The 23,916-nt window shown below is 40.6% G+C and overlaps 1 protein-coding gene across 4 annotated transcripts in view; it reads left to right on the top strand.

Annotated features, from left to right (window-relative positions):
• The window catches only part of fbxl17 (F-box and leucine-rich repeat protein 17), a 778,005-nt gene that overhangs the window by 555,920 nt on the left and 198,169 nt on the right, over window positions 1-23,916 (top strand). For all 4 annotated transcript variants that reach the window (XM_043710307.1, XM_043710291.1, XM_043710299.1 and 1 more), the window contains exon 9: window positions 15,078-15,154. In XM_043710307.1, coding sequence (XP_043566242.1) covers window positions 15,078-15,154 — 77 coding nt within the window. The remainder of the gene's footprint in view (window positions 1-15,077; window positions 15,155-23,916) is intronic.

Genomic DNA, 23,916 nt, shown 5'->3' with positions numbered 1-23,916 from the left:
AAACCACGCACTGCAATAATACTAGGTCATGGAGGATATTTTCTTCATTTAATACACTGCTCTCAATAAAACAATTCATTAAAGAGAATCTCCTACCTGGCAGGTTTAAATGAGTTGGTCAGACGTCCAGGAGGGTCAGAATGGTACTAACAGTCCAGATATAATTCCTATTTCAGCTGAAGTAGACTTCCTTGCCCTATCTATGACGGTGTAAGGCAAGGGAGGGGCAAAGCACCACTGATGAAAACTATCAAGAAAAATATGTAGATACTGAGCTAAGGAGCTATCTTGAGGCAAAGTACATATTGATAAGAAATTCATTTAAGAGGAGCTATTTTCTTCACTACAGTATTAGAAATATTGCCTGCTAAAGAATACGATGCAACAAGCCTCTGAGTCTAAAACAATGTGTTTGGATGATGTGAATCAACTCCTTCCTGGTCATTAAACCTAAATGAATTCAGCATTCTTTGAGATTCCAGTATCTCATCGTTCCACACAAGTGATCAGTGTCCACCCTCTCTCTGGGAAGAAATTCTCTTTACCCAGTGCAATCAGAACATTGTTCCCTTTCAATAATTGTTTTCATTGCAATGTGGAAAGGTGAAATCAAAAACATAGGGCATCAGTAGCCCTGGTATTTTCATTTCCTTTCCTAAAACTGTTAAGAGGTGTGTGAATGTTGAAAATCACACAAAATCAGCTTATAGAGTCATAGAGATGTACAGCACAGAAACAGACACTTTGTCCAACTCGTCCATGTTGATCAGATATCCCAATCTAATCTAATCCCACTTGACAGCACCCAACCCATATCCCTCCAAACCCTTTCTATTCAGATGCCTTTTAAATGTTGCAACTGTACCAGTCTCCACCACCACCTTTGGCAGCTCATTCCATACACGCACCACGCTCTGAGTGAAAATGTTGCCCTTTAGGTCTCTTTTACATCTTTCCCCTCTCACCCTAAACCTATGCCTCTAGTTCTGGACTCCCTGACCCCAGGGAAAAGCCTTTGTCTATTTATCCTATCCATGCCCTCATGATTTTATAAACCTCTATGAGGTCACCCCTTAGCCTCCGATGCTCTAGGGGAAACAGTCCCAGCCTATTCAACCTCTCCCTATAGCTCAAATCCTCCAACCCTGGCAACATCCTTGTAAATCTTTTCTGAAACTTTTCAAGTTTCACAACATCTTTGCGATAGGAAGGAGACCAGAACTGCACGCAATAATCCAAAAGCGGTATAACCAACATCCTGTTTGGCCGCAACATGACCTCCAAACTCCTGTACTCAAATACTCTGACCAATAAAGAAAAGCATACCAAACGCCACCTTCACTGTCTGATCTACCTGCGACTCCACTTTCAAGGAGCTATGAAACTGCACTCCAAGATCTCTTTGTTCAGCAACATTTCCTCGGACCTTAGTATTAGGTGTATAAGTCCTGCTAAGATTTGCTTTCCCAAAATGCAATACCTCGCATTTATCTGAATTAAACTCCATCTTCCAACACTCAGCCCATTGGCCCATCTGATCAAGATCCTGTTGTAGTCTGAGGTAACCTTCTTCACTGTCCACCATACCTCCAATTTTGGTATCATCTGCAAATTTACTAACTATACCTCCCATGTTCACATCCAAATCATTTATATAAATGACAAAAAGTAGTGACCCAACACCAATTCTTGTGGCACTCCACTGGTCACAGGCCTTTAGTTTGAAGAACAGCCCTCCACCACCACCCTCTGTCTTCTGCCTCCGAGTCAGTTCTGTATCCAAATGGCTAGTTCTCCCTGTATTCCACGAAATCTAACCTTGCTAACCAGTCTCCCATGGAGAATCTTGTCGAATGCCTTACTGAAGTTCATATAGATCACATCTACTGCTCTGCCCATATCAATCCTCTTTGTTACTTCTTCAAAAAACTCAATCAAGTTTGTGAGACATGATTTCCCATGCACAAAGCCATGTTGACTATCCCTAATCAGCCCTTGCCTTTCCAAATACGTGTAAATCCTATCCTTCAGGATTCCTTCCAACAACATGCCCACCACCGACGTCAAGCTCATCGGAGTATAGCTTCCTGGCTTGTCCTTATCACCTTTTTTAAATTGTGGCACATTAGCCAACCTCCAGTTTTCTGGCTTCTCACCTGTGACTATCGATGATACAAATATCTCAGCAAGGAGCCTAACAATTGCTTCCCTAGCTTCCCACAGAGTTCTAGGGTACACCTGATCAGGTCCTGGGGATTTATCTACCTTTATGCATATCAAGACATCCAGCGCTTCCTCCTCTGTAATATGGATGTTTTCAAGATGTCACCATCTATTTTCCTCCATTCTGTATCTTCCATGTCCTTCTCCACAGTAAACACTGATGCAAAATGCTTGTTTAGTATCTCCCCCATCTCCTGCGGCTCCACACAAAGGCCGCCTTGCTGATCTTTGAGGGGCGCTATTCTCTCTCTAGTTAGCCTGGGCTCTCGTTATCTCATTTCTGAAGACTTCCCATTTTCCAGCTGTCCTTTTACCTTCGAATATCTGCCCCCAGTCAGCTTTTGAAATGTCCTTGCCTAATACTGTCAGAATTAGCCTTTCTCCAATTTAGAACTTCAGTTTTTAGATCTGGTCTATCCTTTTCCATCTCAATTTTAAAACGAATAGAATTATGGTCGCTGGACCCAAAGTGCACCCCCACTGACACCTCAATCACCTGCCCTGCCTTATTTCCCAAGAGTAGATCAAGTTTTGCACCTTCTATAGTAGGTACATTCACATATTGAATCAGAAAATTTTCTTGTACACATTTAACAAATTCCTCTCCATCTAAACCCTTAACACTATAGCAGTCCCAGTCTATGTTTGGAAAGTTAAATTCCCCTACCATAGCCACCCTTTTATTCTTACAGATAACTGAGGTCTCCTTACAAGTTTGTTTCTTAATTTCCCGCTGACTGTTAGGAGATTTGTAATACAATCCCAGTGTGGTGATCATCCCTTTCTTATTTCCCAGTTCCACCCAAATACCTTCACTGGATGATTTCTGGGAATATTCTCCCTAAGTACAGCTGTAATGCTATCCCTTATCAAAAACTCTTGCCTTCCTTTCTATCCTTCCTGTAGCATTCATGTTCTGGAACGTTAAGCTGTCAGAGCTGTCCATCCCTGAGCCATGTTTCTGTAATTGCTACGATATCCCAGTCCCATGTTCCTAACTATTCCCTGAGTTCATCTGCCTTCTCTGTTAGGCCTCTTGCATTGAAATAAATGCAGTTTAATTTATCAGTCCTATCTCGTTCTCTTCTTTGTCCCTGCCTGCCCTGACTGTTTGGCTTGTTTGTTTTCTCAACTGTACCAGTCTCAGATTGATCTCTTTCCGCACTACCTCACTGGGTTCACCCCCACCCAACCTAACTAGTTTAAATCCTCCCGAGCAAATCTCCCTGCCAGTATACTTGTTCCTTTCCAATTCAGGTGCAGTCCATCCTTCTTTTACAGGTCACTTCTACCCCAGAAGAGATTCCAATGATCCAAAATTGTGAATCCTTCTCCCACACACCAGCTCCTCATCCATGCATTCATCTGCTCTATCCTCTTATTCCTGTCCTCACTAGCTTGTAGCACCGGGAGTAATCCAGATATTACTATCCTCGAGGACCTCCTTATTAAATTCCTGCCTAATTTTCTATATTTTCCCTTTGGAATCTCATCCTTTTCCCTTCCTATGTCATTGGTTCCACTGTGTTCGGTAACCTCCTGCTGGCCCCTCTCCCCTTTGAGAACATTCTGCACCCTGTCTGAGACATCCTTGATCCTTGACCAGGGAGGCAACATATCATTCTGATTTTTCGCTGCTGGCCACAGTGACGTCTGTCTGTGCCTCTGATTAGAGGGTCCCCTAACACGCTTTCGAAGCACTGCTTCTTCATTCTGTGGTTCATCAACCACCTGATGAAGAAGCAGCACTTGAAAAGCTGGTGCCTTCGAATAAACCTGTTGGACTATAACCTGTGTTGTATGATTTTTAACTTTGTACACCCCAATCCCAACCAGCTCCTCCAAATCATGTGTAAATGTTTCCACACTAATAACGTTATCTGGCATTCTTTGTAACATTAGGAGCAAATTACACTTCATCAGAGTTGAAGTGAAGTGTGGAGAGGGCAACATTTATGCTATAGTTGGGAGGCGGGGGATGGTGTTGGGGGGGAGGGTGATGATGGTTTGAGTGCTGGAGGATAAAGAATGTTGATAGTTCAGATTAAGTGATTAGAGTGTGAGAATTGCAGAACAATGGTGTGTCTAACTCCCAGATTGGAAAGAATAGACTGTCCCACTAGGTGGAGGGAGAGGAGAGAGGACATGTTGACAGAGAACGCTGAAGCTCCTCGATGCTGCCTGAATTGCTGTGCTCTTCGAGCACCATTGATCCAGATCTGGTTTCCAGCATCTGCAGTCATTGTTTTTACCTCAGAGAATGTAACAAGCAAAGCTAAAAGAAAGGGAAGGAATGAGTTTGAAGACCTTGAACTCAATATTGAGCTCAAAGTTGTAAATTGCCTCGTTTGAAGATGAGATGTTGCTCCTCCAGTTTTTTCTGTGATTCACTGGAACATTGCAGCATGCCAAGGACAGACAAGTGGGCATGCGAGTAAGGCACTGTGTTAAAATGACTGGAGGCATTCTGCAAAACAGCCATGCAGTCTACATTTAGTTTCTCCTTTATAGAATAGGCTAAATTGGGTGCAGTGAATGTGTACACAAGATTGATGAAGGTACAGGTGAAATGCTGCTTCACCTGGAAAGACTGTTTAGACCCTTGGTGAGTAGAGAGGACATGAAGTGGCAGGTATCGCACCTTCATGCAAAGGTGCCGCGGGGGGGGGGGGGGGGGAGTGCAGTGTTGGTGGTTGAGGAATGGACTACTGTGCCCTGGAGGGAACAATCCCTGCAAAGTGCAGACAGGGGTCATGAGGGGGAGATGTGTTTCGTTGTGGCATTGTGCTGCAATTGTCTGAAATGGCAGAGAATCATCCTTTGAATGCGAAGGCTGGTGGGATTAGAAGTGAGAACAAGGGGAACCTGATCATGCTGTTTTGAGTGATGAGAAGGGCAAGGGCGGAAGCTCGGGTGATAGGTCGCATGTGTTTTGAGGGCCCTAAATATCACTGTGGGCAGGAAACCACAGTTATAGAAGAAGGAAGCAATGTCAGCAGAACTGTTTTGGAAAATGACATCATCTGAACAGAAATGACATGGGCAGAGGAACTGTGAGAATGATATGGAATTATTACAGGATGTGGGATGAGAAGAGCTGTAGTGAAGGTAGGTATGGGAGTAAGTGCTGTTGTCATGGATGGCAGTGGACAGTTTATTCTCAAAAATGGAGGCAGAGAGGTCCAGGAAAGGAGAGGATGTGTCAGAAATGGACGATGTGGAAGTTATAGAGGGATGGAATTTGGAGGCAAAATGAACAAACTTTTCAAGGTCCAGGCAAGAGCATGAAGTTGCACTGAAACTGCCATTGAGTTACCAAAATTAGAGTTGTGGGCGGGGACCTGTATAAGACTGGAACAAGGATTGTTCCACATGTCCATAAAAAGGCAGGCTTAACTGGGACCCATAGCCACTCCTTTCATTTGGCAGAAGTGAGATGAATTTAAGGAGAAATTATTCAGTGAGAGAACAAGTTCAGCCAAGCAGACGAGAATGATGGTGGATGGGGATTGTTAAGGAAGAAGCTGAGAGCTCTCAGACCATCCTGGTGGGGAATGGAGGTATAGAGAGATTAGACATCCATGGTGAACAGGAGGCACTTAGAGCCAGGGAACTGGAAATTATCAATATGGTGGAGGGCATCAGAGGAATTGCAGATGTAGGTGGGCAGGGTCTGGACAAGTGGAGAGAGTATAGTCAAGGTGGAAGGAAATGAGCTCAGTAGGGCAGGAACAGGCTGATATGATGGGTCTGCTAGGGCAGCCTGGTTTGTGGATTTTAGCAAAGAGGGAGAAGCGAGGTGGGGAGACTATAAGGTTGGAGGCAGTGGGGGCAAGATTACCAGAGGTAATGAGGTCAGTTACAGTCCTAGAAACAATGGCTTGATATTCGGATGTGGGACTATGGTCCAGGTAGACATAGAACAAAGTGGTCGAGAGTTGGTGTTGAGTTCTTCACAAGATAAAGATCAGTGTGCCAGACTACAGTGGCACCACCTCTGTCGGCAGGTTTGAATATAAAGTTAGGTTGGACCTGACAGAGTGAAGTGTGACATTTTCAAATGGGGACACGTGAACGTGGGTGAGAGGAGCAGAGAAATTGAGACGACTGATGTCATGCTGGCAGTCTTCGATGAAGAGATTGAGGGCAGCTAAGAGGCCAGAGGAAGGGTCCACGTGGAGGGCGAATGCTGGAGGTGGGTGAATTGTGCGTAAATATCCACATGTGTAAAATTGAATTTATATTACATGAATTTAAGAAAAATATTTGTATAGTTAAGTGAAAGGTTAGCCAATAGTTTAACCTTTGTGTTCCATTTTACATTATAGAAAGAAGTATAAAACTTTGAAGTCACCTGGCAATGGAGGTGTAGTGGACAGCGAAGAAGGTTACCTCAGATTACAACGGGATCTTGATCAGATGGGCTGAGAAGTGGCAGATGGAGTTTAATTTAGATAAATGTGAGGTGCTACATTTTGGGAAAGCAAATCTTAGCAGGACTTATACACTTAATGATAAGGTCCTCAGGAGTGTTGCTGAACAAAGAGACCTTGGAGTGCAGGTTCATAGATCCTTGAAAGTTGAGTTGCAGGTGGATGGGGATATGAATAGGAAGGTTTTGGAGGGATATGGGCCAGGTACTGGCAGGTGGGACTAGATTGGTTGGGATATCTGGTCAGCATGGATGGGTTGGACCGAAGGATCTGTTTCCGTGCTGTACATCTCTATGACTCTAAGTAGGCTAATGTGTGGTAGTTTATCAAACACCTTCTGAAAATCCAAATATATTGCTGTACATCTCTATAACTCTGTGACATAAATATTTCTTTCTTTTGTCAATGTTGACCCAGTCAGACTTTGACCCTTCTGTTTGCTTTGCTGATCAAAGTCTAAATTATGTTTCTAAAGGAAACGTTTCAATCCACCAGTGACTTTGTTGGAGTAAGAATACAAGGCAATCCCCATAACAGTAATGGGGTGTCGTGTATGAAGTGATGACCTTCAATTCTGGACTCTGAAGAGTTTTCATTTTATTTTCTCCCTACTCAAACCAGGCCATAAAGACATGTTTTCTGTCATTGATTTATGTAAGATGGTACCTCTGCTGCTTGCGAAAGTAAATTTTGTCAAGAAAGTAGCTGAAAATGATGCTGTTATCTCTGCGTCTATTTGTCTAACTTGTTGATTTGACAGAGGCAAATAAAATTTAATAACAAAATGTGGCCAGAGGCAGTTCAGGATCTGGTTATTTGATTGCCTCTTAAGGTGCAATTTGCTTTAAACTCTGGAGTAATCTAAGGCCCCCCCAGACTTGGCAAGTGAGAGATGATAACCAATATGTGACAGTTCTAATTAGCTTTCCCTTGGTCGTGAGTACATCGTAAACAGTAACAAGGCCTCCGAGGACTGCTTTCTGCTACAAAGAACAATCGCTGTATTTCCTAATTAACTCCGTTCGGTCATCACTTGTGTCAATTTCTAAATTTATTATTACAAACCCATCTATAGATATACTTTCAAATGAATGGCAGTCTAATACATCCAGTATCATAAGTACGTTTCAGCAAATGCTGAGTAAAATGATGCCCTTCTACATTATTTTTCCAATATTTACCTCTCTCATTTCCTTCCCGACCTTTTGCAGAGACTTGTCTTTAGTTGGGGCATGGATTTACCAATTTGCATATTTTATGTACGACATCTGTGTTTTTTTCCACAAAGCTATTTAGTTTTGCCATCCACCTATGCACTTCTGTGGACATCTGAAAAGTTAAAGCCCAGTAGCGTTTTACACAAGCATCAGAATGTTTAGTAAAGGGCTAAGAGGAGGGAGGTGGTTGCAAGTGGAAGGATTTTTTTATCAGGTTTTTGTAAACTGTGAACCATCTCTCCTTAATTCTTATTGAGCAGAATGAATTTACATTTCTCCTTCTCCAGATTCTTTTGCTGCTACACAATTATTTTTCTGCACTGCAATCTCCCCAAATGTTAAGTTTGAAATGGGATGTGCATCCATCATTCCTTTTCAATATCATACTTCCATAGTAAGAGTGGGTTTGCTAAAAATATAATGGCAGCATTTTGAAAGGACATGTTGATGTGCGCAGGCGTGAGGGGCTGAATATCGTCATTCTAAGTCCATTGCTTCATCCTGTTTAATTTGACTGGCGCCAATGTCCTTAATCACTTTGACACATTCTATTTTCTGAAGAAGGCAGATAAAAAAAATGAAAGCAATACCTGTCAATCTTCAGCATGCATGAATACATTAAAGAATTGCAATTCTCATGACTAAGAAAAATAGGAAACTGCTGAAATCATGTCCTCCTTTGTATTTTGAAACATGAAGGCAATTCCAAAACACTATAAAACATGAAATTCCGATGCTATACAGTGGCTAAAGGGAGGTCCTTTAACATTTTATATCACCATCAGTGACACCATTTCAAACATATGTCATGGCTGCACCATTAAAAAATTAAAGGTTTCAAGTCTCAGGTAAACAATCTAAAGAAGGTGAGCAGTAATAACATTTCTGTTGAAATAGGAGGAGAACAGAAGATAGAATCCAACATATGTCCATATTATCTATTTTCTACCAGTCAGTGGATATCCAGGAAAAGCTGTGGGTTCTGAGAGGTTTTTTTAGGCAATAAAGTTAATGTCAATGAGGTCACAAATCGCCTCCTTGCTTTCCAAACTGATTTTTTTTTTATAACTTGCTGTGCAGTATTTTTTAGTTTTTGAAAGAGAAATGTTGGCTTTATGTAATATGTTGAAGATTTACAGTTATTGCTTTCATTTGTTTATCTAGCTTCTTCAGAAAATAAAATGTGCCAAAGTGATGTCACAAAGTCAAGGCTGAGTAAATGAGGCTTCTGAAAGAGGCAGGAGAAAGCAAGAAGTTCAGAAAATCATTAGTTGTTCACCAATATGTTTATGCCCAGTGTGTTAAAAGCGTTTTTAACTTTACCACCTGGGTGTTGATCACCCATCCTTTATAAGCTTTCAGTAACAGTGGCCCACATAATGTTGAACAAGATTTGTAGCTCAGGTTGTAAGTTTGCTCACTGAGCTCGTAGATTTGTTCTCAAGCATTCTGTCACCATGCCATGTAACATCATCAGTGAGCCTCCAATGAAGCGCTGGTGTTCTGTCCTGCTTGCTATTTGTGTGTCTTGGTCTGTTGTGGTGGGTGATATCAATTCTGGTGGTTTTTCTGAGAGGATAGTAAATGGGAAGCAAATCGATGTTTGTTAACGGACTTCCAGTTTGAATGTCAGGCTTCTAGGAATTCCCTGTGTGTCTTTGTTTAGCCTGTCGCAGGATGGATGTATTGTCCCGGTCGAACTGGTGACCCTCTTTGTCTGTGTGTCTGGATACTAGTGTTAGTTAGTCATGTCTTTTGGTGGCTATTTGGTGCTCATGTATCCTGGTGGTTAGTTTCCTGCCCGTCTGTCCAATGCAATGTTTATTGCTGTCCTTGCAGGGAATTTTGTATGTGATGTTCATTCTGCTGGTTGGTGGGACAGGATCCTTGAAATTCATCAGAAGCTATTTCAGTGTGGTGGTAGGTTTGTGGGCTACCATGATGCCTCGGGGCCGAGGCATTCTGGTCGTCAACTCCGAGATGTCTTTAATGTTTGGCAGGGTGGCTAGAGTCTCTGGGCGGTGTGTTATATCTTCTTGTTTAGTTCTGTTGTATAGCAGTCAGCGGACTGCACTTATCAGGTACCCATTGTTCCTGAGTGCATTGTGTAGGTGTTTTGCCTTGGCTTCTTCTCGTTCTTGTGTGCTGCAGTGTGGTTTGGCTCATTTCAATAATGTCCTAATGCAGCTCTGTTTCTGGATGTTGGGATGATTGCTCCTGTAGTTGAGTATCTGGTCAGTGTGTGTGGCTTTCCTGTAAATGCTGGTCTGCAGCACTCCATTGGCTTTTCGTTCTACTAGGAAGGGGAATATATTGTTGTACTCTTCCTCTTTGGTGAACTTTATACCCCTAAAAATGTTGTTTATTTGTTTGTGGGTTTCTTTCAAGTTGTTGTGTTTTGTGATAACAAAGATGTCATCCATATAGCGGACTCAGAGCTTGGGCTGGATAATGGGAAAGGCTGTTCGTTCTAACATCTGCATAATTGCTTCTGCTAAGAATCCAGATATTGGTGATCCCACAGGTGTCCCATTGATTTGTTTGTAGATCTTATCATTGAAGGTGAAGTGGTTGTGAGGCACAGGTCTATTGCCACCTGTTGATAGGTGTCAGTACCTGCAAGTAGTGTGTTTGCTTTATCAATGTATTGTTCAGGATGACGGTCATGCGCCCTTTGTTTGCTTGTAGGATTACGATACTTCTGTCTTTTCTGATATTCCAGGGGTTTCCTTTCTAGTGTGTTGAGAGTTTTCCCTTCTTCCTTTCTGTTGGTGCTACTATCTGTCTTATGGATTCTTCTGTAAGTCTGTTCTCTTTCCACGGGATTCCAGTGCCACGAGGAAGTCCTTTTTGTACTGCGTCCCTGTGGTTGAAGTTCACCCCTCATACTAGGATGGCTTTTACCGTGTCTGTATGCAAACACACAACTTGCAGATACTGACACCTACCAAAGGATGGTGATGGACCCAATTCCACAGCTGGAAAACTGCATTATGGCACTCTTGAGGAAACTTCACAAGACAAGTGAAATTAACTAGGTAGAGCTCCAAAGGATGAAACCTGAAGGATCCAACACACCCCGTTTCTATGGATTACCAAAGATACATCAACAAGAGGCCCCCCTCAGACCCATAGTCTCACTTCCCAGTACACTGACATACAGACTAGCAAAGAAACTGCAATGCAAACTGAAACACCTAGTAGAAGACTCAAGCCAATCCATCCTCTCCACCCAGGAATTCCTTAACATCATCAAAGACATCAAGGTAGAGGACAACAAAGCCATCGTTTCCTTTGATGTGATGGCCCTATTCACATCAATAAACATCACCCAAGCCAGAGAAACACTAGCCTCACTGCTAGACGAACCAAGGACACAAACCTCTGACGGCACTAACTCCATCAGCAAAGGTGGCATCCCCAAACTAGTAAACCTGTGCCTCACAACCCACTTCAATGACAAGATCTATAAACAAATCAAAGGGACGCCTCTGGGATCGCCAATATCGGGATGTTTAGCAGAAGCAGTTATGCAGAGGTTAGAACAAACAGCCCTTCCCACGATTCAGCCCAAGTTTTAGATCAGCTATGCGGATGACACCTTTGTCATCACGAAATGCAACAAATTAGAAGAAACCCACAAACACATAAACAACATCCTTACTGATATAAAGTTCACCAAAGAGGAAGAGAACAACAACAGACTCCCCTTCTTAGGTGTCACAGTAGAACAAAAAGCCAATGGAGAGCTTCAGACTGGCATTTACAGAAAAGCCACACGCACCAACCAGATACTCAACTACAGGAGCAATCATCCCAGCAACCACGAATGGAGCTACATAAGAACATTATTTAAATGAGCCACAACACACTGCAGCACCTAGGAACTACAAGAAGCCAAGGAAAACCACTTGTACAATGGGTACCTGATAAGCGCAATCCGCCCATTCCTACAAAGCAGACCTAAGCAGGAAGACACAACTAGCCGGAGACTCTAGCCACCTTGCCAAACATTAAAGACATCTCAGAGATGACGACCAGACTGCTCTGGCCCCGAAGCATCGTGGTAGCCCACAAACCTACCACCACACTGATATAGCTCTTGATGAATTTCAAGGACCCTGTATCAACAACCAGCAGAATGAACATCACATACAAAATTCCCTGCAAGGACTGCAACAAACATTACATTGGACAGACGGGCAGGAAACTAGCCACCTGGATACATGAGCACAAAATAGCCACCAAAAGACCTGACCAACCATCACTAGTATCCATACACACAGATAAAGAGGGACACCAGTTTGACTGGGACAACAGAACCATCCTGGGACAGGCTAAAGAAAGACACGCGAATTTATAGAACCCTGGCATTCAAACTGGAAGTCCATTAACAAACATATCAATTTGCACCCTATTTACCAACTCTCAGAAAAACGATCAGAAGTGATATCACCCATCACAATAGACCAAGACACACGAGTAACAAGTGGGACAGAACGCCAGCACTTCATCAGAGGCTCATTGATGATGTTATAGAGTCATAGAAATATACAGCACATAAACGGACCCTTCGGTCCAACTTGTCCATGCTGAACAGATATCCCAATCCAATCTAGTCTCACCTGCCGGCACCCGGCCCATATCCAACAAAACCCTTCCTATTCATGTACCCATCCAGATGCCTTTTAAATTTTGCAATTGTACTAGCCTCTACCACTTCCTCTGGCAGCTCATTCCTTACATGTATCACCCTCTGAGTGAAAACGTTGCCCCTTAGGTATCTTTTATGTCTTTCCCCTCTCACCCTAAACCTATGCCCTCTGATTCTGGACTCCCACAACCCAGGGAAAATACCTTGTCTATTTATCCTATCCATGCCCCTCATGAATTTATAAACCTTTGGAATAGGATGGCTGTGTAAAAAAAGTGCTCCTGAGAAAGCAGGGACATAGAGTGAACTAGGTTATCTTAGAATGAAGAGTTAATGTTAGTCCCAGAGCAGAAAAGTTGAAATAAAACTTTGAAAAGGTTACTTAAATCTGAGTACATTTAAACAAATGTATGTTAGCTCCATGAATAAGGTATTTACAATTTCAACCTAAACATTGCAGTCACAAGTGACTGAAACCTTGAGGTATTAGATCCAGGGATGGTGGTGTGAGCAATACATGAATTGAGTTTTGGATACTGTAGGAGTGTGTTTTGGTACTATTCAAAAGCTGTTTTGTTTGTTTTCAATTTATAAAGGAATATTTTTGGATTACTGGGGTTACAGTTGTAGTTTAAAAATCTTTGGACTTGATGGCATGGTGGCACAGTGGTTAGTACTGCAGCCTCTCAGTGCCAGGGACTCTCATTTGGTTCCAACCTTGGGTGACTGTCTGTCTGGAGTTTGCACATTCTTCCTGTGTCTGCATGGGTTTCTGCCAGGTGGTCCGGTTTCCTCCCGTAGACCAAAGATGTGCAGGTTAGATGGATTTGATTGATTAGATTAGATTAAATTAGATTAGATTAGATTACTTACAGTGTGGAAACAGGCCCTTCGGCCCAACAAGTCCACACCGACCCGCCGAAGCACAACCCACCCAGACCCTACATTTACTCCTTCACCTAACACCACGGGCAATTTAACTTGGCCAATTCACCTAACCTGCATATCTTTGGACTAAGGGAGGAAACCGGAGCACTCGGAGGAAACCCACACAGACACTGGGAGAATGTGCAAACTCCACACAGAGAGTCGCCTGAGGCGGGAATTGAACCTCGGTGTCTGGCGCTGTGAGGCAGCAGTGCTAACCACTGTGCCACCGTGCCGCCCACAAATTTGCCATGCTAAATTGCCCTGTAGTGTCCACGGATATGTAGAGTAAGTGGAATAGCCATAGTTAATAAGAGGTTACAATGATAGGGTGGGGAGTGAATTTGGGAGGGATGCTCTGAAGGTTTGGTACAGACTGGATGAGCTGAATGGCCTCTATCTGCAATTTAGGGATTCTATGAATCTATAATTCTATTTGGCTTATTCCATTTCATCTGCATTTCTTTTCTAATATACACTATATTATTCTTAAAGCAAAAACTCTAGCTTTGCTTGCTTATGTTTCAGTGAGTAGCCATTTCTTTAAACCAAAGCATAATCTATTTAGCCAGGTTCCTGTGCAGGATCTGACATCAGCTGGACTGAATAAAAATATTTAACGTCAGTCAATGTGGAGTCAGAGTTGAACAGTTTAACATAAAAAATACAACAACAATCGCTTATCATTTTAAGATATAATGGTTAATTTGCTTATGAAGAGTTGAAATTGAATTTTATTGTGTTTTTTCACTCTTGAGCTGCCACTTAAGCCTTTTCTCAATGTTTGCTGTTTTAATGCAGCAGCTGTGCTATAGCTTGCAATTCTGCATTCTGAGGCAGAAGAAAATTAGTTCAGAATTAATTCTAGAAATTTGAGAGCAATAATTTAGGGCCAACACTCCTATGTGGATTGTGGCATTGCTGCAAAAAGGTGGTGCTGTCTTTTGAATAGAATTTAACTGAAGTCCAGACTGCCACCTCAGATAGACTTTAATACCTCAAGGCCCTGTTTCTAAGAGGAGCAATGATATTATTTCTGATGCCCTGGCCAGTATCCATCCTTCATTGAATATGATAAAAAATAAATTATTTGGACATAATTGCATTGCTATTTGTGTGAGCTTGCTGCTGCATTCTTTACAAAACAAGAACGACAAAATTATTTTGCTATCTGTAGAGCATTTCAAGTTGCTTCAAGGCTGTGAAAGACAGCCTATGAAAATATTTTTAAACATGTATTTTGTTTTCTACATTGTTTTTGTGGGCTTCATGGGCTACAAATTCATGCGATAAACGTAGGCAGACAACCTGCAAGTTTCCTGGTCAATACTGCTCTTGATTGACCAGATTTAGTGCAAACGTAGCCTGTGCAACTTCAGTCTTTATTTTCTTTTAATCCCTCCCCATTGAGACGCAACGTAGGAAATTGATCACTTCTCCCTTAATGATATAGCACTTCCATGTCCTAATTTCTTTAGATTGCTAGAATGTTTTGTGCTGGACTGAATTTGGTATTGAGATTATCCTGTCTGTTACAGCCAGATATTGTGATGCAAGTTCTTGTTTATTTAGCCATTTTAATCGTCTGGCTGTATTAAATTGATTGATTTGTTTTTTTTACAGATGTGTCGAATTCATAGCTAAGGAAGGACGCAGCCTAAAGGAGCTTTACCTTGTGTCCTGTAAAATTACAGATTACGGTGTGTATTTCTGCTGCTTTTTATCATTGCTGCCTTTGCAATGTTCTTATGTCTACAAATCTGAGATTATAAGGACATTTAATGTACAGGGGGTTGAGCTCTCTCAAAAGTAATATGGGATATCTTTTCCCAAGGAAGGATTTTTAAAATCTTCAGAATATTCAGTCATTTTATGTTCCATTTGGACTACATGGTAACTGGTACAAATTTACCGAAGTCCAGGATATTGAATGTGAACAAATTTAAATCATAGTAAAAGATTTAACACACTTAAAAAAAGACATATTTCCTTCTCAAATCAAAGAAAATGGAATTTGGTTAAGCTCTTTGAAGATCCTTACATATCTTTTCAAAGAACTTCACAAAGTTCTTTTTCTATACTGCTATGTAACCAAATAAGGATGTAGCGCACAGCAAACTGTTGACAATTACTTTAAAATTAAACTCAAGATCAACATTTGAGTTGCTGGGGTAATTGTACAATGGGCTTTACTTGCAGCCAGCGTCCTATAGAAACCCTGCTTCATGTTACCCACGTTTTTAATCCAACTGATTTGTAATGTTATCTTGAAAGTATTACCCTTAACAATTGATTATTTAAAGTGAACTCTGTGTAGGTATTTAGGTATTATTAGCCTATTTAAACTGTTTATGTATTTTAGTTTGTTGTATAGCCAAATTATTTCTGCAAGAGTCTGAGCTGAGGATGGTTTCTGCCAGTGTCTTGTTAACGAGTGGTTAGTACGAGCATAATCACAACCAGTTGTTGGTCAAACATTGCTCAAAGCTAAAGCTCGGGCATAAGTTCAGAATGTATTACTGAGAGTGGGTGCCAGATTTTCATCATGGAGATGAGAAATGTGACTTGGAAATTTTTCCAACCTTGTGATCTAGTAGGGCCAATCAGCAATATTTTCATCAGTGAGATGTGGGAAAAGCCTGCTGTCCAAAGCTTAAAAAGAGATAGAAAAGTTAAAGGTGACAGAGACATTGGACCAATTCTGCAGATCAGTGTAAAGCTCCCCCCCCCCCCCCCGCCCCCATCCTCCCTTCACCTCTCCTTACCCTTAAACACATTAACCTTTCACCCCCTTCACCCACTTTCATGACGCTCCTTCATCTCCCAACACAATCAATCCCTCTTTCACATTCTCCTTCAACACTTATAACTATAACACTCACCAGTGTCCAATTTAGAATAGAATTCAGAAGTTATAAAATAAGATGTTGTAGCTTTTGAAAAGCAATCAAAATAAACATCTCTTGAATAGATAATTGAAAAACAATAGCCTCATAGAAGCTCATGTATCTGTCAAAATAGACAAGCTCATACACTCGAGGACAGCTTTGTGAACAGACGCTGCAGAACCTATGAGTGCCTTTGAAGACCGACAAAAGCTCAGGCACCTGTAAAAGCTTTCAAACCTCCAAATAGATGGCTAAGCTGGTCTGTAATGAAGAAGTGGTATCTGCGGGAATCTGCGGGAATGGTTCCATCTATCACTCATTGGGCGACAGTTACCATATTGTACAATGCAGAAGTTTAATTCCTATGCTTCTGAAAACTTTTACAGTATTTCAGTGCTGTTGATAGCTTGCCAATTGTCAGAAGTACCAACCTGGCAATTATCTTATTTAACAGTATCTTATCTTTTCAAGTCCTAACAATGTCACCACTCACTTCAGTTAATACAGATATAACTGAGGTGTTAAAACTCAGGAAGAGTAGATTGATTCCTTGCCTTGTCAAGAGTGTGGTGCTGGAGAAGCACAGCAGGTCAGGCAGTATCCGAGGACCAGGAAAATCGATGTTTTGGGCAAAAGCCCTTCATCAGAATTCCTGATTAATCAGCACTAACGGCATGCCCAAAGTGATTTCAGTGGCAGGCCAGAATTGATGACATCTGTGAATATTTTTTTCTTGAATTAATAGTTTATTTTCCAAAATACTTTTAAGATCACGCTCCACAGAGTTTTATTTCTTTCTTGTGGGTGTGATTTTTCAAGAAAGGTAGTTGGACATGCTTATACATTTTAAACCTTTTATTAATAATCTTTGCTTGAGGAATTTAAAGCTGGTTGAATCCTCTTTCTGGAGACAGTGGTATAGATTTAGACTTCTCATATAAGAACCCTTCCCTGGTGATGTTCAGGTCTTTCGATGAATTTTCAGCTATCAAAGTTTGATGAGAGGTGTTTTATAGAAAGAGAGAGGACAAAGGCTATTGCTCCAAAAGCATGCTGTTTCTGACATTCTCTGTTCAAAACCAATAAGCTGTGTTTTCTGACACCCAAAAGCATACATAGTAGTAGCTAAATCGCTGAATTCAATTAAAATAAGGAATGCTAAAAACATAGCAAACACGTAAAAAATGTCAGAAAACTTTATGTTTAGTCACCTAGTCACATTTAGACTCTTACTTCAGTCTGTTTTGTGGTTTGCCTCCAAGAAAATTGCAGAAGTTTTGATATGAAAAATGGTTTGAGCAACTTCTAAACTTCAGAGTATTGATTGCTACTCCACCCCCATCCTCGCTCATCCGAAAGTATCTGGTGGCTGAAATATAGTGAGACTTTCGGACTTGCAACATTGCTGCCATTTTTTTGCCCATGCTATACTGTGCAGTCCCAAATCAGACAAACTGTGACTAAGTTGCACCATTTTTAAAACACCGGAACTAGTTAGCTTTAGATTAATAATTTGTATCGACATACTGGCTTTCAACTGAATAGATTGCATTTCCATTGATTTTGGACCAGACATGCTCCAGTCCTGGTACAGCTACATTATGAGAAAAACACCACAGTATGGAAGGAGGCCATTTGGCTTGTTGTAATGCTACAAAAAGTTTTTTCCATTCTCCCCTTTTCTCCTTGTCTCACCACTCTTCCCTTTCTTTTTTCTCTTTGCTTATTTATACACAGACTTTAGAAAAACCTCAATTATTATAACCTTTTTTTTAATGCCATGTACAGAAGTTATTTTAAATTAAATGCATTTATCTTTTCTTCATAATTTTTCGTATTTGCAACTGCTCCCTGGTGGATAAGGTGTGTTTGATCAGGTCTTGCACACTTTCTGTATAGAAAAGCTGCTTAGAGTGCTAATCTATGATGATGGTTTAACAACTATTAGGAACATGTAAATAGGAGAAGTTCATTTCGGTCCTTGAGCCTGTTCACCATTCATGAGATCATGGCTAATTTGCGGCTCATGTCTATACATCCCATAATACCTTTGTATGAGCAAAAACTTACTTATATTAAAAATAATAAATATCACTTTTCTGTGGAAGAGAAATACAAATGTATACTATTTCTGAGAGTGTAAATTGTGTCCTAGCTTTACTGTTGAAAGGTCTTTCTAACTTTAGAATGTGTCTCCTTGACCTAGGTACCCATCTACCAGAAATAATTTTCCTTTGTCATTTCTATCAGATTTTATATATTTTTATCATTATTGATTCATAGGATTTGGCTGCTGCTGACTAGGTCAGCATTTATTACCCAGGCCTATCTGCCCTGATGTTGCTGAGCTGCCACCATGAATTCTTACAAACTTTGGCAATGAAGATGCATCTGCAATGTGGTTAGGAAGGGAATTCCAGAATTTTGACCCAGGTCTCATTACATCATGAAAACTTGATCAAATCATCCCTTAACATTCTAAATTCTGGGCAATTTAAACCTGATGTGTATAATCTTGCCTCATGATTTATCAATTAGTGTCCGGATTTCATTTTAGTCAATCTACACTGAAAGTTCTCCAAGCCCAAAACATTCTTCCTATCGTGTGGAGTGCAGAAATCCACAGTCACCAGATACACGTTTTTATAGCTGTAGCACAATTTTTACCCATTGTATTCAATTCCTCTATATATGAAGACCAACTTCAGCTAATGCCAGAGATGTGGTGTGCCTTCTACCTTAGGCAGATTATTCCAGTTAGCAATTTTGCTAAGTACTGATAAAACACTTCCAAGCTGCAATTAAACCAGTCTGGAATTCAAGCACAGTGCCACCACCTGGTGGAAAGGTTTCTACCAAATAGCCTTAAAAAGAAACTTACAATTGTTAAACTGATACATAGCTAATCTATACACAAGAAGGACCTAATACCAAGGTTCTCATCAGCCTGGCCCTGAGAGTGTCATTCTTTGCTGTCTAGGTCTGCCATCAGTGTTGCTGAATATCAGAGGTTATACTTCAGGTGCCTGTAGCCTTATGATTATTAACTTTCCTTCCTTCAGATTCCTATTGAAGGTTCACTGTTATAGCATTTCTCTTGAAATAGTTATTTTTTTTCCAAAAAGTTCGTTGGCATTCAGTCTACTACTGAAAGAAAAATACGTTTGTGTAAGCTTGTCATCTTGCATTTATAAGGACAATTTGCAAAATGTATCAAAGTAAAAGATAATAGCATTTATACAAGTGTGAGCGGAAAGTACAGGTTGTATGGCAGGTGGACTCCAGTCGAGGCATTGCCATGAATGTCTCTACCCATTAGAGTTCACTTACCAGTCAATCAGTACTCTCCTCTCATATAGTATAAATTTTGTTTTGTAATTACTTTGCTATTTCTTGCAAATTGTCCTGAGTGCAAGATGAAAAGCCTTAACAAAGTGTCTTTTTTTTTCTCCAATCCATTTTTTAAAACAAAACATATGCTTCCAAGTATTACACTGATTTCTCAGTTGTTTTTTACCTTAATAAGTAATGCCCCTAAACCTTGCTGTCAGTACTTCATAGCCAATGCATATGTCCATCTCCTCAGCATTTCCTGGATCCTGATTTTCACAGGCCCATTTAACTTTTCCAGTTTATTACATTCAATGATATGCCCATCTGATAAAGTCCTTCCTGTTATTTTTGATACAATATTATCACATGGACAATTATATTACTAATTATTTTAAATCAACCTGTTCAGATATATTAACACTTCTGGGACGTGAACCCCGACCTTTTGGTCCAGAAGTAGAGATAGGACCTCGGCCCCACAAGAATCCATTAATCAAGTCATTAAGATCCAGAGACAAATACAGAAATTGCTGGAAAAGGCATTTGTGGAGAGAAATCAGAGTTAACATTTCAGGTCCAGTGACCCTTTGTCAGTTCTGAAAAATTAGCTCTGACTTCTCTACTCAGATGCTGCCAGACTTGCTGAGCTTTTACAGCAATTTCTGCTTTTGTTTCTGATTTCCAGCATCAGCTTGATGAGTTTGTTCAGTTTTTAAGATTCATAATTCAGCTTGTTTGCTGTTAGTCAGCAGTTATTGTTTCGAAGAATTGCAATGCAGCTTATTTGAACCACGCGTTTGCATGGAAATTACTGAAGATCAACTAAAGCAGCATAAGCTTTTAACTGATTTCGTTTGATACCTTTGGAGTGTGTATTCTTTTTCTGACAGCACTCTCTAACCAGTAGTAGCCCAGTGGGAGGCCAAAACTCATTTTACTTGTCTTTCAAGATTTGAAAATATAGTACATTTAAAATATTGTTTTTATATTTCTTTAATATGGCAAATTTTGACTGTTGTCTTTTTGAGTTGCACATGGTGACAATCACTGATTAACTAAAGCTACAAAATCATGCTCTGATTTTGGAATTTCCTTCATTAAGGTATCTACCTCTCTACCTCACTTTCCTCCACTCTTTAAACTGTATTTCTATGTAAATATTGCATCATGTGGTTTGGAATCAAATTTTGTTTTATATTGCTCTTTGAAGTATCGTGAGTTGTTCTATTATTTGAAAGGTGCAATATAAGTATTGCTGTGAAAGCTGGTTTTCACCATAGGGGTTCCGTTTGTCTTCATGAACATGCACGACTGTTGTGCAGTGTCTCCCTGTGAGGGCAGCAGATGGAATCCTTATTTGACATGAAGAATATCAAGGGTGTGAACCCAAGTCTATACAATGTTGATAATACGTATGGAATGCTTGCTGGAGTTATGATTTGGAGATGCCGGTGTTGGACTGGGGTGTATAAAGTTAAAAATCACACAACACCAGGTTATAGTTCAACAGGTTTAATTGGAAGGACTAGCTTTCGGAGCACTGCTCCTTCATCAGGTGGTTGTGATGAAGGAGCGGCGCTCTGAAAGCTAGTCCTTCCAATTAAACCTGTTGAACTATAGCCTGACGTTGTGTGATTTTTTTAACTTTGCTGGAATTGTATCAGCGATGCATTCCATGTAATGTAACCTTGTTAACCAGTCGACCATGTGGATCCCCGTAGAACATATAGACAATGTTTATCGCCTGTTTTCATCAATCTTCTTAATCACTTCTTCAAAAAACTCAAACAAGTCAGTGAGACACAATTTCCCATGCACAAAGCCATGTTGACAGTCCCTAACCAGTCATTGCCTTTCCAAAAGCATGTAAATCCTGTCCAATAACTTGCATACCTGAAATGTTGACTTCTTCACCTCCTAATGCTGCCTCACTTGCTGTGTTCTTCCAGGCTCCTGTTTGTCTACTTTGCACACCACTGACATTGGTTAATAGTTCCCTGGTTTTTCCCAACTATCTCTCTTTAATAAGGTATCATGTTAGTCAATCTTCTGTCTTCTGGCACCTCACTCATCATTATCGATGATACAAATATATCAGCAAGGAGTCCAGCAATCTCTTCTCTGGTTTCCCACAAAGTTCTGAGGTACATCTGATCAGCTCCTTTACGTGTTTTAAGATGCACAGCACTTCCTCCTTTGTAATATGTACACTTCTCAAGCTATCATTATTTATTTCCCCAAGTTCTCCAGCTTCTACATCTTTCTGCACTAATGTGAAATACTAATTTATTATCTTACTGAACTCCTGCAGTTCCACACATAGGCAGCAGATCTTGAAGGGGCCTTATTCTCTCCCCAGTTACTCTTTTGTTCTTATTGTGTTTGTAGAATTTCTTTGGATTCTAATTTCTTTTTATCTCCATCCAGATTAGTTTCCTATCCTCTTCCCTGATCAACCCCTTGGTCCTCTTTTGCCATATTCTAAATTTCTTCCAATCCTCAGCATGCAACATTTTTGGCAACATTGGACACCTTTCCCATTGTATTTGACACTGTAAAGTGACCTTGGAAAGCAAGCTATGAGCAGGATGCGAACAGATGAGTAGATTGAGTGCAAGGACAAGAACATGACAGATGACATATGGATTCATAGATGTGCAGCGCGGAAACAGACTCTTAGTCATGTGGAAGTGCAAATTTCTTCACTTTCACATAGCAAATAGACAAGTAGAATATATTTTACATAGAGAGGGAGACTGGGAAATATTGGTAGAGCAGCTTGATGTCATGAATCACAGAAAGTTGACAGGTATGCTTAACTCGAAATTAAGTAGGTAATTGCAATGTCAGTCTTTATTTCAAAGAGATTGGAGTATTAGGATAAAGAAGTCTTCCTGTAAATACGTTAAATTTAGGTGAGAACAGACCTAGAGTATTGTGTACATTTTTGATCTTCTTGTACTGAAGGAAGGATGTACTAGTCCTTGAAGGAGTGCTATGAAGGTTCACTAGAATTATACCTTGAGTAAGGGATCATCCCATGAGAAGCAGCTGAGTAGACTAGGCTAATATCACATAGCTTTTAGAAGAGTGAGAGTTAATTTTTTGAACAATGCAAAATCCTTAAGGGGCTTTATAGGATATAGGAGATCCAGAAATTGGAGTCACAGTTAGAATAAGGGGTGAGCCATTTAGACGGAAAGGAGAATTTTTGTCACCGAAATGGTTGTGGGTCTTTGAACTTCTCTATTCCAGAATCTGTCGCTGCTCAATTGTTGAGTACATTCAAGTTGAAATTGGTATGTTTTTTGTTACGATCGGGAAGGGGGATTTAATGATTAAATAGTAAAGAGAGTTTGAATGGCCAAAAGTTCAATTTCGATTTCTATTTCTGTGTTACTACTTCATACAATGATCTGTGCCCCTTTTCAATTCCAATTTACAGCTTGTACACTAGAGAGCCTGGATTTGCCTCCAACTATCTGTGCTGCTGCATTGTGGTCTTGGTCTTGATCCATGTTCCATCTTCTATCTTATGCTCATTGTTATGTAACGTTGTAGAAATATTTTGGAAAGGATAAACAGGACAAATGAAGAAGAAATGAGAGAAAAGAAGCATAAGCAAAAGGAAACATAGATGAATAAAATGAGAAACAGGAGGGAAATTCAGTGAAGAGGGGAGATGATCAAAGTGAAATTGGAAGAAGAATGGAGAAACTGGAGTATCCAAAAACATGATATAATTTATGTGGTTGTGGGAAGCTTCAGGCTGAACTTTCAGTTTGGAGTCTTGATCCCAGCATTGGGATAAAATGTGGTTAGGGTACCTCGAATGCCAATAGCAGGACCGCACATGCGATTTTGAAGGAAGCAGCCAGTTAAGTGGCCCCTCCTGGATCTCCATTCAGTTCAGGATGATGGGTGTGCTCCTGTGTTTGGTGGGTCAGTAGGAGGTCTTCCAGCAGGTCAAAGCTCAGCAGCACTGCTGTCAGAGGTGAACCTGCTCAAGTATTTAGGCAGGAATCTCAACTGTCAACATCTTTGGGGTTACCTTCGACCAGAAACTGAACTGTATACAGTGTATACTATTTAAATAGAATGACTACAAGTGTATGTCAGAGGCTAAAAATACTGCACCAAGTAACTTACTTCCTGACTCCACAAAGACTGTCCACCATCTATAACGGTCAACTCATGAGTGTGATGGAATACCCTCCTAGTGAGTGCCTGGTGAGTGAGCT

The sequence above is a fragment of the Chiloscyllium plagiosum genome, chromosome 2, assembly GCF_004010195.1.
Source record: "Chiloscyllium plagiosum isolate BGI_BamShark_2017 chromosome 2, ASM401019v2, whole genome shotgun sequence".
NCBI lineage: Eukaryota > Metazoa > Chordata > Chondrichthyes > Orectolobiformes > Hemiscylliidae > Chiloscyllium > Chiloscyllium plagiosum.
The sequence above is the reverse complement of the archived record's forward strand: the minus strand, read 5'-3'. Positions and strand labels throughout refer to the sequence as shown.